The following is a 14,549-nucleotide window of genomic DNA, read 5'->3' as shown; positions in this document are numbered from 1 at the left end:
GGCGATTTGACTATGTCAAATCGTAAAAAAAAACTGTTTGGTTAGCAGCGGTTTGCAGTTAGCGTTTTGGGGAAAATTAAAATGCCCCTGTTTATATATTATTAAAAAAAATAAAACTATAAAACTTTTTTTTTGAGGAGCCAAAACGGCTCCTCAATGTTGCCCATCCCAGATGGGCAATGAATGAATTTGTGGAGCCTAGGAGCCTCAAGGCTCCATTCCTACTTTTTCCATCGATGTGGGACGGTGGGAATACAAGAACCAAGAGGGGAGCAGCTTGTGTTGCTCCCTTCTTTCTTTTTTTTTTTTTTTTAAAAAAAAAATTATTATTATTATTATTTATTAATTATTATAAAGGTATATAGGTCATTTTACATGTTAACTGCTAATCTAAACAGTTAATTTTACCAAACACTTTTTTATAAATCGCTAATACAATCTACTGGTCAAACACACTAATACAATCCGCAATCTGATAACCGCTAATCACTAACCGCTGATAACCAAACAAGCCCGATAAAATGTATTTTGATCTCTTGTAGGTCTGCAAGTAAATGGTTTTTTGTGGATCTCAAGGAGAGAGAAATACATAGGGGGAAGGAGCTATTGTGCGCAAAACGCGCACAACAAACGCCTAGCTTTTCTTCTTCTCTTTCCTTCATCTCTCTCATACTTGAATCATCAAAAATCGTGAAAAAAAAACTAAATTACTGTGGATGCTCTTATGAGAGGACTATCACCTATTGGCTCATCCTTCGTCACAGCACTATATGCTCTCGTGATAGCAATAACATTTAGAGTTTTTTTTTTTTTTTGAAATATCTACTCTTAATCTCTATGCTAGGGCCAAGTATGATACATGATCATAATACAACTCTACATCGATTTCACAAGAGACTAGGGTATTTAAGTTGAATCAAACATTAATTTTTAAGTGTCATTATTTGATGCTTTGTTTGACGGGTTAGTGCTTCCATGCTTTATAAAGTTTAGAAGGAATAAAAAAGAGTCTATTCACCTCACTCTTTAGTTATCTTTTGTAATAGAGATAATGGAGTTAAGATATTGACTTTTAATGTTTTTTTTTTTTGAAATAATCCCCTGAAATAGAGTTAAGATCTTGACTTTTAGTGTTTGAGAACAAGAAATCAAGCTGTCACAATATAATTTTTATATTTAGAGTTTCTGCATACATGAGGTTCTAATACTGGAATGTTAGTGAGCAAACTAACTAGCAATCCATGCCTACAAATCTAACCTAAAAAGATAATCTTCCAAGGAAACAATCTGAAAGTTGATAAGAAATCAATTAATTTAGCATAGACTAGCATTACAATTCTGTTTCATTAGGTACAACCACTAAGCTAGTAGTCAGTTAATGAGAGGAAAATAATACATATTGGCAGCTGATGAAGTTCTAATATGCCTAATCTTCTGCATAAAACATTCAAACGAAACATATACCCATGATGACATGAAGAGGTAGGCATACCTGCTAATAGTCATATCACAATGCAGTATGCAAGTTCACTGGTTCCAACAATCTCGACTTTCTTCTCTTCTTACCCTCAGGAGTGCATCTACTTCCACCTTTTCCTAACTTCACAGTGAATCTACAGCTTGAGTTGGATCCTGGAGGAGATGAACTACCAGGGTGGTTCTCTTTACCCCTCTTATTCTTTTCCCCTCTAGGATGTTTTTTTAGTATGGGAGATTTTGCTTTATTTTTTGATGGTACTTGAAGAGGTACTCCTTTCCTCATATCCTCATGCCGAAGGCGTCGGATATAAAAGGGATTTACAGCAGTGTAACCATTTGACTCTCTGGATCCATCCCTTTGCAAGTCCACATCTCCATTATTCACCTTTGAATTAAAAAAAGATGAAGAAAACCCCATTTACAGTTAATGTCTGAAGCAAATAAATCACCACTATTCACAGATAAGGACTAATAGCAACATTTGTTAAAAACTAGGCTTACTAGTTGCAGAAGTGCAGAGAACGTGCGAGCAACATCATGCTTCTCTTGCCCAGCAACAATATCCGAAAAAGAAACACCATTCCCACTGTTTTCTTCCAAAGATAACTTACTCAAAACCTTCTCACCATATTCATGAATATCAAAGGGTGGGTGAGATTCCTATCACGAAAAACTATCACCATCAGTAGGATGCGAGAGAAAATTACAAGATGCAATACAAGTTAACACAGAATGCAGGAGGTAAGAGAAGTTAATGCACATACTTGTTCATTCAGGTTGTGCTCTATCCTCTGCTTCCACGTTGAAACCCTAGCAGCCAATTCAGTCTGGTGCTCAGTTTCAGCAAGGTTTGCAAGAAGAGAGTCCTATACGTAGCAAAGAAGATTACCAACAATGTGTAACACCAGTCGATGTTTAAGTAAGATCCAAGAAAAAGCATCCGTGTAAAAACAAAAAAGTCCTCATCACAAATGATGTGGTAACTGGGGCAGGTATAAGATAGCATTAATTTTTCCAATTCTACCATAAATCATGGATTGGAACAGTTAGCACTCAAACTGATGAAAGAGGTATAAACCCAGTAGAAATTGTAAATTTGTAATAGTGGAAACTAACAACCATTTCAACCGATTTCATGTTTACTCCAACAGAATAGCACTTCTATTCTTTATCCAATCATTAAACAAAGCATAAATCTCTTCTGTCCTCACCAAATGGGAGCGGCAAAGATCTTCAAGAGTCGAATGAGTATATGGATCTTCATGGCCTTCTTGGTCAAAAGGAATGCTATCATTGCCATGCTGCACAAATATGTATATATGAGCAATTCAATTTTGAAATATGATATAGATTCATTAACTTTTCCAAATGACAGCTAACCTTCTCTTTGCTCAAATGTTCATCTTCATTATGTTCAGCAGTCTCTGGCATGTCAAAGTCCGGTGCTTCAAAATCATGATTACCATTATCATAGTCATCATCCTCATTGTTTTCATGATTGTAAAAGGCATCATGATCATTGTTTTCTCCATGGAAAAGAGATTGTCGCAGCTGAAAACAGTAGTCCAATATAGTGAACCAATATAACTCATAGCATCAATGTTTTGAAGGATTAGCAACAAAACAAACCTTCTCATACAGTGGCAGAGACTGGGATTCATCCGTCTTTTTGGTGGCACAACATTTCTCCCATACATCATACAGGTGCGAGTTAATGGTACCATGCAGTCTTGCAAGAGGAAACTCCGTTGTAATAGATATATGTTTTCTGGAACCCATGCCTTGCCTTCTTTTAGGTTTTACTGCTTAAAAGAATGGAGTTGACTAAATGAGATAAAATGGAAAAGGTTAACATGAAAAGAGAAGAAAGAAAAGGAGTGAAAACTCAAATACTTTAGCAACCTCTTCTGTAAGGTTTAACTTTCAAATTCCCAGGCTCATGGGGATTCAAGGGTTTCCATGGGTCATCATCATCTGATTCATCGAAGTCCCTTGGCTCTGAATGCCCACCTCCCATTTCATACATGTCATCATTGTTTTCAGGCGTATGACAAGGAGAAGGACAATAGCCAACATTATGGTCATTTGCACTGAAATCGTTATTAAGCCTAGGAGACTGGTTTAAATTAGCATCCGGGCTCTTTCGAGCTGAAGATTGTTTGCCAACTCCTCCAGAATATCTTGCGGAATGTTGTCCAGTTTTGCGAACTTTGCAGCTACTGTTCAACCCTTTTCCAGTTTTGTTGTTTTTTAAAAAATCATCAACTGCCACAACATCGCATGAATCCAATAAAATGAAATCCCGGTACAGATTACTGGTGGCAAGCTGCAGGAAATGATCATACATCAAATATTTAGAAAAATGTGCCATTGTCTATGTGTACACCTAATTCAAACTGCCATACCAAATAAGACTCTAGCTCCCCAGCATCTCCAGTTGTATCTAAGCAGTCACCCTCAAGCACAACTAGATTTGCTGGGGCCTTAACAAAGCAATTCAGCAACCCATCTTTGGAGGTTGTATTATCTAACAAGTTCTTAGCTTCCACTACAAAAAAAATAAGATAATATAAGCAAGGTAATTTATTGTGATCCACTATAATATCACAGGCATAAGCATGCTACCTGGAATGTCATCTAATCCCCAAAAGGGATCATTAGGAGTATCTGAAGCACCATCTTCTGTTGGGGTTGAGGCATTTGCTTGCTGATCTTGCTCACTAATCAAGTACGGAGTTATCAACAACTAGGAAAGTTAATACACAATATAGTAGTACTTTAAAAAAAAAAAAACAAAAAAAAAAACAAAAAAGTGTTCTATTGAAACGAAGATCAACAATGTATTAGGAATCAGTTACAGCAAAAATGATAAGAGCAGTTGCTCCATTGCACTTTTTTGCATAAAGTTCCACTAAGGAGTTTAAGTGAATATAAAGCTTGCAGTACATAGATGTATTATACAACTACACCACTTAGAAGAATTCTGTTAGGATATGACCTGTCTTTGCTCCCATGCGTCTCATAACTCTAATGTTCAAAATAACTTCTTTTGGAACATAAGGAAAAAAAAAAAAAAAAAAAAAAAAAAAAAAAACTCAAACCTCTTCACACTGCATAAATCCAAAGTTTTTACCCCACAAAAATTCCCGTTACAACAGCCTAAACATTATGCAGCTTTATATCCCTGAAACTGAGACTCCCATGGTAAAACATTTTACCTACAGTCCTCCACTCTTACTTCAACTTCAATTTTCTGTTTGTACACTGTTCTAAAACAACCAATTATCTAAAATTTGAAACTTTCTCGGTTTCTCCACAAGCCAAAAACATTGTACCACTGAGTAGAGTAATAGAACAGAATTTAGCTATAAAAGCATGGGGTAAAAGCAAACCTCTTCTGAGAAATGAACTGCAAGGCATGTAGTACCAAAGAATATAAGTACTCCACCTTCCTACTATACACCTGTACTGACCCTTGAAGCAGCAAGGCAGCTAAATATTGACCCAAAAACACAGAAAAAGAATCAGAAAATGCACAAAAACAAAAATACAGAACAATACACATCAGGATATCATGATATGAAGAAGGAAAAGGTAGAAACCTTCAGAGAAGTTCACGGAAATTTGTTGAGCCCCATCGTGGCCGGAGATTTCGCCGGAGCAAATCTTCAGCAAATACGACTCTAGGTTTTTTGATAGATCGACTGCCCAATTGGATTCGAGGTCTCGAAGTGGCTGCAAAGTGTGAATCTTCCCGCTAGCGTCCGAGCTGCTTCCGGGTTGCTCTTGTGCGTCGACGTTCATTTTCCAGAACTAGAATTCGGGCATTCCATGACTGGAGCTACGACCCGAACCTCATGGCTCTTCGAACGAGTTCCAAGCTACGACGTTGAAATTGCAACTTTACCAAATTATCAGTGAAAGACTCTGAATTTTTAAGATAAATTCGTTGAAAACCCTAGAAATGGCAAGCACCGGGAGAGAGAAATTTTCAAAACTTTTGGAATACTGTTTTCCCGCTCCAGATCTGATGCGAAAAATTGAGCAACGGATAATGGGCCTACTGTATTAAAGGCCCAGTTAACGGGCCAGTTGTCTAGTCCGCTATCCCTGAAGTTAAGTCATTTAAAAGCCCAAGCAATAAAAGTCCAATCATTATTACATGGACCACCATAAATAAAAAAGTACAATTTTAATATACTAAGCGTACATTATTTTATATAATTTACCTTCAGTACAAAAATAATATACCTACAGTATAAAAATAATGTACTTTTAAAGAGTTAATCCCATCCGAGGTCCTCCGAGTATAGTAGTTTTGTCAAGTTTAGTCCTGAAGGACCATGGGTGGTTAACTTGGACTATATATGAATGGTTAAATTTGAAAGTGGAAGGACTACAAATGGTCAATTTGAAAGTTTAGGACTAAACGTGGCAAAACCATTATACTCAGAGGACCTTAGATGGTATTAACTCTACTTTTGAAATATTAAAAATGTACTTGATATTAATGGTCCACACAATTATATAGACCATGGTCCATACAATAATTTGCCATAAAAGTCCGCCACCTTTGATCAAGAAATTAATTCTTCATTATATTTCACTGTTCACACAAACTTCACAAACCCAGGCTTGAAGCTCGCTTACAGGAAATAAAATTAGAGAAAATAATTAATCAGATTGTAGCTATGAAACCACTTAATTAGATTATTGAATGGCTGTAAATTAGAAGGTAATTAAAAACAATTCAACCAGTTTTATCGTTAGTTATGATTCACTGTACTAGTATTAAAACGTAACTACCCTTCATTTTCTGGACAAGAAATGTGGATCTCCGAGGTGTACGCTAATCTGGAAGAACACCGTAACCTTAATCATTGAAGGTTGATTGAACTTTCACAGTGTATATAAATAACGTTTTTGCTGGATGATGATCTTCAGTCATAATTATATACATATATATATTATATTATATTATATTATTATATTATTACACCCGGCCATTATATTGCAGATCCTTGGGGTTATCTTTCTGGTCGTACTATCTGGACGGGATAACCCTTGGGATAATCATATCATATCATTATTGATTATATAAATAAAGTTTTGAATAATAAAAATGGCTGACAGTAAGGCGACCGTTGGCATTTCTATCGTCGCCCTTGTCTTGGTGGTGGCGGTGGTGTCGGTGGCGGTGGTGGTTACCCGGAAAGAGGACAATCCGGCGGAACACGACCGAACATCGACCGACCCGCATGTTACTTCGTCGACCAAAGCCGCCGTGGACAACGTTTGCAAGCCGACGTTGCATAGCGATACGTGCAAGAAGGAGCTCTCCGCCGCCACCAACAGCACCGACACGAAGGAGCTGGTGGAAGTGGCGTTTAATGTTACGATGAAAGAGATCTCCAAGGTTATGAAGAAGTCCAAGACTCTCCAGGACGCCGCCAAGGACCCCCGGACCTCTGAAGCGTTCAAGGTCTGTCAGGGCCTGTTGGAGGACTCCATTGATGACATCCGGCGCTCCTTGGACCGGATGCTCGACTACACCGCCGCCGCCGCCAATCTCGACCTCTACATGAATGATATTAAGGTATTATTGGTATATAACTACTTCTTGATTCAGTCACATAACTGCTCAAAATTATGAAATTTCCCACAACTTGAAAGTAAATCAGGTCGAGAGTCTTGTTCCGATCATTTTTTGTATTTGAAAAAACCTTTATTGTTATTTTCAACCACTTTTTACTATTTAAGATCAATTTCAAAAGGGCCAGAAATTCTATAATTTTCAATAGTCATTGCTGGAAATTATGAAATTTCCGACCACCTGAAAGTGATCTTAAATCAAAAAGTAAAAAGTTATCAAACATAGCAAAAATGGTGGAAACAAGACTTTTGGCCTGATTTAAAATTACTTTCAGGTGGTCGAAAATTACATACTGAAATTTTCAGTAATGAGTGTATATTCACCCCAATACATAATAATATTATATATATAGGTATGGCTGAGCGGCGCCTTGACGTTCGAGAACACATGTCTGGACGGATTCCTCGGCACGAAAGGGGACAGTGCGGAAAAAATGAAAAAGCTATTGAAGACAGCTAAACAGCTCACCGGCAATACCCTGGAAATGGTTAATGTAATCCATGAGGCTTTAGCTTCTTTCGACATTTCAGGTTTTACCCGCCGGAGACTCCTCAAGAACCCCAGCAGGGATTTACCGGAATGGGTTACCGGCGCCCAGCGCCGCCTCCTCCAGTCGAAGGCTCCGGCGGCCCCTGACATGGTGGTCGCTAAGGACGGTTCCGGGAAATACAAGACCATCAATGAGGCCATCCCGAATATCCCGCTCAAAGGGACTAAGCCGTTCGTGGTCTACATCAAGGCCGGAGTTTATCAAGAACATGTTCTTCTTACGAAGAAGATGAGGAACGTGGTTTTCGTCGGAGATGGTCCGACGAAAACAAAGATTACTGGTGACAGGAGTTTCATAGGAGGGTACCAAACTAGTGAAACCGCGACGGTTATAGCTAAGGGTGATGGGTTTGTGGCGAAGAATATAGGCGTTGAGAATTCCGCCGGAGCTGCAAAACATCAGGCGGTGGCGCTCCGGGTGCAGGCGGATCAGGCCGTCGTGTACAACTGCCAAATCGACGGCTACCAAGACACGCTCTACGTGCACGCCCACCGCCAATTCTACCGCGACTGCACCATCACCGGAACCATCGACTTCGTGTTCGGAAACGCCGCCGCCGTTTTCCAGAACTGCACGTTGATGATCCGGAAGCCCCTGATAAACAACGGCTCCGGCCAATCTTGCATGGTGACGGCCCAGGGGAGAGCCCAAGCCGACGAGCCCACCGGAATCGTGATCATGAACTCCCAAATCACCTCCTCTCCCGGATACAAAACCTCCCCGAGCCCGATCGTCTCCTTCTTGGGACGCCCATGGAGACAACACTCGAGGACAGTGATCATCAACTCGAAAATCGACGCCCCCATCGCGCCGGAGGGGTGGTCGCCGTTCCAGGGAACGTGGGGACTCACGGACTGTTGGTACGGCGAGTTCGGAAACACCGGGAAGGGTTCGGTTTTGAGCAAGAGAGCTAAGTGGCCTGGAATCAAAGGGCGGATCAATAAAGCACACGCTGAAGGTTTTGCTCCCGGAAAATTCATTTTGGGCGACACTTGGATCCCTGCTACTAAGGTGCCTTATGCCGCCGGCTTAAATCCCAACAAATCTTCGCCTTCTTCATCTTCACCCACACCCTCACCCAGTTAAAAAAGAATATGATATTATTAGCAGTTAGAGTTCAGCTGTTAGTGAATTGGATTAGCAATTAGTTCATAGCGGAGTATATGTTAGTATTTTTGACAAGTGGATTGTGTCAGCCAGCCGTTTGTAAAAAATATATTTGATAAATTTAATTATTTAATGTTAGCAATTAACATATAAAATGTCTTATAAAATTATAGGTCAAAGTACAATTAAATCTCTAAATTAAAAAATAAATTTTCTAATTAGGCACCTCAACTCTTAATTGTTATGTACTTTAAATAATTTTTTAAAAGTTGTGTAATTATATCAATTTGCATGTCAGCTCAAGTAATAGTACCAGAAATTGATTTTTAAAAAATAAAAATTGAATGAAAATCAATCATTGCAAGCTTCTCCATAAAAAAAAAAAAAATTAAAATTTTAATTAACTTATTTGAATTAAACCACTTTTAAGGTTTTATTTGAATTAAATCAATCTAGCAGTAAGACTTACTCAAACTGTATATGAGGTATCCCTATCCTAATGAGTAATTATGGACGTAGTGACACGTTGACCAGGATACATGTATGTATAAATAAGTTTCATAAAAAGTTGCAAAAAGTCATATTTTAAAGACAAGTTACATGCAACGAGTGAATAAAAAGTCTACAAGTGTTAAGTTATTACTATGCAGGTTAAAATATTACAAGTTGTATATATTTTAAATTTGTTTATCTGGACGGACAAATTTGAATTCAATAAATAGAATTATCATGCTAAATTATGTGTAAGATTACTAGTAAATTTTCTCCTAATGAAAAATTACATCACCTTCGAACTATTATACATCTTGTTCTCATTTACATTTATGCATGTACCTTCATATTAAGTTTATTTGTGATTAATAGTCATGCTTATAATCATTAATGACTTTGTACTCATTTAGTATATCGAGTAAAGCAAATAATTAGGGCCATCACGCCCTCAATAAACTATTATCTATAGGCACAATTACTTGTTGAGAATTAAACCATTAAAGGTTTTATTTGAAGTTTATCCACCCATTTTCTAGATTTATACTTTTTTTTTTAGTACTGTTGACTCTATTATAAGGTAATATTTGTTTTATACCTTTTAGATTTATACTAAAACTAGGATTGATAAATAATTTGAGATTTTGAGTAAGCATACCTTTCTAAACTACACACCTTGAGAATTATGGATAAGAAATGAAAGAAAGTATATTAGAAGATGGTATTGCATTTGGCAGAAAAATAATATAACAACCAATGCATAAATATCATAGAAAAATAAGAAAAATTAATATTATATATTAGTATGTAACTAATCATGTTGTCCAAGAATCATGGAGTGCCATTCACCTTGAAAAAGATAATTATGACATTGGTCACAAATTAAACAAAGACATTAAATGGTGTTACAATTAAGGGCCACCAATCACATCATTTCACTAATCATCACCCCACCAATCACACTCTATTACAAATTACTCCGTAAATAAATAACTAAATGGTTATTTCATCATCTCACTAATCACCATTATCCCAATCACACTCTATTAGGCACCACGTACAAGTTCCATGGTAAAAAACAAATAGGCGATGGCCAGTTGTATTTGCACTACTTGTAAATAAAATTCTTTTTAGGAAAATACTACATACATATACTCTCATTCTATACTCCTAATTTTTACTCTCACACTTAAAATAGGGAGTCCACATGAAAAATATAACCTATCAGAGTCCTTCAGATTTAGGAGTACATGTAGTAGTGAAACATTATGATGTGTAACACAATCAAACATATGAAGACGCAACAAGAATTGTTAGAAAGTTAGTATATTATTGATCCAAATGCAATCATGCAATTACATTTCAATTTCATAATCTTGAAGCTAGCTAGCCCCTGCAGTTTCAATTTTTTTTGGGGGGGTCAAATTAATATATGTAAACTCGTTACATTATATTATAAGCTAGTAATGCTAACTTATTTAGCAGAATAGGGCACACCACTAGCAGGGATCCAAGTATCTCCTAGAATGAATTTTCCAGGAGCAAATTCATCAGCCTGCGCTTTAGTGATCACCCCTTTGACTCCCGCCCATTTGGCTCTCTTGCTTACGTCCGCACCCTTTCCGGTGTTGCCGAACTCACCGTACCAACAGTCTTCCAGGCCCCAAGTTCCCTGGAACGGCGACCACCCCTCCGGCGCGATGGGGGCGTCGATTTTCGAGTTGATGATCACTGTTCTCGCGTGTTGCCGCCATGGGCGTCCCAGGAAGGAAACGATTGGGGACGGGGCGGTAAGGTATTCCGGGGTGGCGCTGATGACGGAGTTCAAGATCGCGATTCCGGTGGGCTCGTCGGGTTGGGATCTCCCCTGGGCTGTCACCATGCAAGATTGGCCGGAGCCGTTGTTTATCATCGGCTTTCTGATGATCAACTTGCAGCTCTGGAAAACGGCGGCGGCGTTGCCGAAGATGAAGTCGATGGTTCCGGTGACGGTGCAGTCGCGGTAGAATTGGCGGTGGGCGTGCACGTAGAGCGTGTCTTGGTAGGCGTCGATTTGGCAGTTGTGGAAGATGGCCTGATCGGACTGCACCCGGAGAGCCACGGCCTGATGATTTTCCGGGCCGGCGGTGTTCTCAATGCCGATATTCTTACCCATAAACCCACTTCCTTTCACTATAACCGTCCCGGTTTCGCTGGTTTGGTAACCGCCGACATAGCTTCTGCTCCCGGAGATTATCGTCTTGGTCGGCCCATCTCCGACGAAAACAACATTCATCATCTTCTTCGTGAGAACAACGTTTTCTTTATAAACGCCGGCCTTGATGTGGATAACAAAAGACTTATTACTTTTCAGAGGGATATCTGGGATGGCTTCGTTGATTGTCTTGTATTTCCCGGAACCGTCCTTAGCGACCACCACATCAGGGGTCACCGGAGCCTCTAGGAGGCGGCGCTGGGCGGCGGTTGCCCAGACCGGTAAACTTCTAGAGTCGGCGAGGAGTTTTCGGTTCAAACCTGTATGAATACAAATAATTTACAATATTCTAAGAATAATATTGTTCATATATTTATCTAATTTCCATATTCTAATACCTGCAATGTCGAGAGAGACTAAAGCGTCATGGATTTCATCGACCATTTCCAGGGTATTTCCGGTGAGCTGTTGAGCCGTCACTAAGAGCTTTTTCATTTTATCCGCACTGTCCCCTTCGGTGCCGAGGAATCCCTCTAGACATGTATTCTCGAACGTTAACGCCCCGCTAAGCCATACCTTAATATCATTCATGTAAAGGTCCAGATTGGCGCCGGCGCCGGCGTGGTCCACCATCCGGTCCAAAGCTCGCTTAATGTCATCAATGGAGTCCTGCAAAAGCTCCTGGCAGATCTTGAACGCTTCAGAGGTTCTGGGGTCCTTCGCGGCGGCCTGGAGAGTCTTGGACTTCTTCATAACCTTCGAGATCTCTTTCATCGTAACATTAAACGCCACCTCCACCAGCTCCTTCGTGTCGGTGCTGTTGGTGGCTGCGGAGAGCTTCTTCACGCACATTTCCCGATGGAAAGTCGGCTTGCACACGTGCTCCACGGCTTTGGTAGACGAACCGATGTTTTTATTGCCGGCGGCGGCGGCGGCGTGGTGGTGTTCGGCCGAACTTTCCTCTTTCTGGGTAACGAGCACGGCTACGGTGACGGCGGCAACTACCAAGAAAAGGGCTAGGAGAGATAAGCCAAGAGTGGCCTTATTATTGTTGGCCATTTTTATTGAAATTGAAATATATATACAAGGGTTATCTATCTATCTATCTATCAATCAAGATATGAAGGATAATATTTGATAGATAACCCTTGGGTTAATGATTCTGCAGGTTGCTTTGCTTGTTGTGATTGTTGAAGATGACGAGGTTATATACAGTGTCGACTGCAACTATTTTCGTGGATTTTGAGGTTGAGGATTGATGATCAATATTAACCACCATAGAAATCCGACATTTAAGTTCCAGCGTGCACATTTTAAGGTTTGAATGTATCTGAATGCCTGCGTTTTAATAGGGGTTGATTTCTTTCTTTTTTTATTTGTTGGTTTTTTCTTGCCATTCAATAATCCAAATAGTAAGTTTTGTGATGATTGTATATGTTTTCGTTAAATCAACAAATACTATATGTTATACATTATACATTCAATTCAATTTCAATCCAATCAATACATTCAATTCAATTTCAATTGAATCATTCGTGAATTATATATTAAATTAATGTTTTTTCTTGTAGACTTTGCTAACAATTGTTTGATAATTTCGTTTAACTTTGTTGTTGTTGTTGTTGTTTTTATTATAAAAATGACAATTTTAGTTATTTGGTTCTGACTAGAGTAAAAATGTAGTCTTTCAATTATTATTAAACTAACGTATTTAGTTTGTCAATAACTAAATTTATCATCAATATGTCACTTAATAAAGTGATTGATTTGGCCATTTAGTAACCAAATTCATCACTTTGAAAATAATTGAAGGACTAAATGAACACGCCAAAGTTTTACTCCATTAATTTTACTATAAATTTGTTTTTAAAGCCATATTTCGTTAAAAAAAAAACACGCCAAAATGAACATATATAAATTATATACTTTTGTAGTTTTGACAGAGAAAATTATGCTGTGCAACCGTGTGCACCATGCAAAAACGACGTCGTTTTGATTAAAAACGCGTGTCCCACATAAAAAAATTCAATTTCGAATCCGGGCAACATCATTATGTTGTGCATAATTTGAACTATATATCCAGAATGAATGAACTAAATATTCAGCATGAATGAAGAAAAAAAAATCAGTTTCGTTTTCTGTTTAAATATCCAGAATAAATGAACTAAAAATCTAGAATGAATAAACAACATAATGCTGTTGAGGAGAGTTGAAACTGTTTTTTTTTTTTTTTTTTTTTTTAAATAGAACGCACATCTTTAATTAAACGACGTCATTTTTGTAACCGTGTAAACCATATAATATATGGTGCACACCGTTGCACAGCATAACTATTGTTTTGACAGATTCCCGTCGATAATTTGGCCCATATAGATTGGATTGTTATGGCCAATTTAAAACAAGCTAGCCAAGCCCGAGCAAAATCAAACAATTCGCGACCAAAAAACAAGCAATTCACTTCACACAATTGTTATACGGTCCAAAGACGTCGACAATTGTTATACGGTCCAAAGACGTCGTCATTTTGTTAAGTAAAAAGAAATGAAAATTACGACCGTTACTAATCCCGTATTTATGATATGCTCAGAATTAAATAAAACTAGAGTATATCTAAAATGAAATTAAATAACATGTTTCACATATTGAGTGTATATTGTCAAATGAACTATAGCTTAGGTATAGGTACATCTTGCACCTGTAAGAGTGACGATGATTACACATTAGTTTTGCTTCACATATTAAAATTATGATTTCTTATTGGGCGGTGGAAGAAAAGAATGTCGCTATGACGATTTCACAGTGAACGAGAAGAAGAGGGAGGCAGTGAAAAATAAAGAATTATAATTTATTGAGAAAAAGGTCAAATAGACCCCTAAACTTTACCCTAAAGTGTAATAATTTATTTAAGGTCTTTAAATACTAATTCTAAATGACACTTTTGTCCAATGATGTTGATATTATTAAATTGTCCCTGAGTTTGGACAGGAAAATTTCACAATCACTTTTGTTATTATATAGATAATAATAATAATAATAATAATAATAATAATAATAATAATAATAATAATAATAATAAT

The 14,549-nt window shown here is 38.0% G+C and overlaps 3 protein-coding genes across 4 annotated transcripts; 1 reads left to right on the top strand and 2 right to left on the bottom strand.

The window, feature by feature from the left end:
- Window positions 1–1,281: 1,281 nt before the first annotated feature.
- Window positions 1,282–5,496, bottom strand: LOC109175743 (condensin-2 complex subunit H2). The gene is made up of 11 exons (XM_019325088.1): window positions 5,082–5,496; window positions 4,872–4,971; window positions 4,105–4,199; window positions 3,885–4,027; window positions 3,382–3,805; window positions 3,109–3,281; window positions 2,860–3,030; window positions 2,691–2,780; window positions 2,244–2,345; window positions 1,981–2,139; window positions 1,282–1,864 (listed from the first exon to the last, which is right to left on the bottom strand). The coding sequence occupies exons 1-11, from the start codon at window positions 5,281–5,283 to the stop codon at window positions 1,508–1,510; spliced, it is 2,016 nt and encodes a 671-aa protein (XP_019180633.1). The 5' UTR covers window positions 5,284–5,496; the 3' UTR covers window positions 1,282–1,507.
- Window positions 5,497–6,499: 1,003 nt separating this feature from the next.
- On the top strand, window positions 6,500–8,876 carry LOC109175530 (pectinesterase-like). The gene is made up of 2 exons (XM_019324798.1): window positions 6,500–7,075; window positions 7,485–8,876. Exons 1-2 carry the CDS (start codon window positions 6,602–6,604, stop codon window positions 8,766–8,768), a joined length of 1,758 nt encoding a protein of 585 aa, XP_019180343.1. The 5' UTR covers window positions 6,500–6,601; the 3' UTR covers window positions 8,769–8,876.
- Window positions 8,877–10,588: 1,712 nt separating this feature from the next.
- LOC109175364 (pectinesterase-like) lies at window positions 10,589–12,659 on the bottom strand. Of its 2 annotated transcripts, XM_019324625.1 has the most exons (3): window positions 11,871–12,659; window positions 10,731–11,792; window positions 10,589–10,700 (listed from the first exon to the last, which is right to left on the bottom strand). In XM_019324625.1, the coding sequence occupies exons 1-2, from the start codon at window positions 12,529–12,531 to the stop codon at window positions 10,753–10,755; spliced, it is 1,701 nt and encodes a 566-aa protein (XP_019180170.1). In that variant the 5' UTR covers window positions 12,532–12,659; the 3' UTR covers window positions 10,589–10,700; window positions 10,731–10,752. The 2 variants fall into 2 exon arrangements, with proteins under 2 accessions (XP_019180170.1, XP_019180169.1); XM_019324624.1 differs by having other exon boundaries at window positions 10,589–11,792.
- Between the last annotated feature and the right edge of the window lie 1,890 nt (window positions 12,660–14,549).

Source organism: Ipomoea nil, unplaced genomic scaffold, assembly GCF_001879475.1.
Source record: "Ipomoea nil cultivar Tokyo-kokei standard unplaced genomic scaffold, Asagao_1.1 scaffold0688, whole genome shotgun sequence".
Lineage (NCBI taxonomy): Eukaryota > Viridiplantae > Streptophyta > Magnoliopsida > Solanales > Convolvulaceae > Ipomoea > Ipomoea nil.
The sequence above is the reverse complement of the archived record's forward strand: the minus strand, read 5'-3'. Positions and strand labels throughout refer to the sequence as shown.

Coding starts and splice junctions, on each gene's coding strand:
- LOC109175743 (XM_019325088.1), bottom strand. CDS start 5,283: ATGAACGTCGACGCACAAGAGCAACCCGGAAGCAGCTCGGACGCTAGC. Junction 4,972..5,081: donor TTCCGTGAACTTCTCTGAAG/GTTTCTACCTTT, acceptor GTCAATATTTAG/CTGCCTTGCTGCTTCAAGGG. Junction 2,346..2,690: donor ATCTTTGCCGCTCCCATTTG/GTGAGGACAGAA, acceptor TGCTACGTATAG/GACTCTCTTCTTGCAAACCT.
- LOC109175364 (XM_019324624.1), bottom strand. CDS start 12,531: ATGGCCAACAATAATAAGGCCACTCTTGGCTTATCTCTCCTAGCCCTT. Junction 11,793..11,870: donor AGTCTCTCTCGACATTGCAG/GTATTAGAATAT, acceptor GTATTCATACAG/GTTTGAACCGAAAACTCCTC.
- LOC109175530 (XM_019324798.1), top strand. CDS start 6,602: ATGGCTGACAGTAAGGCGACCGTTGGCATTTCTATCGTCGCCCTTGTC. Junction 7,076..7,484: donor TCTACATGAATGATATTAAG/GTATTATTGGTA, acceptor TTATATATATAG/GTATGGCTGAGCGGCGCCTT.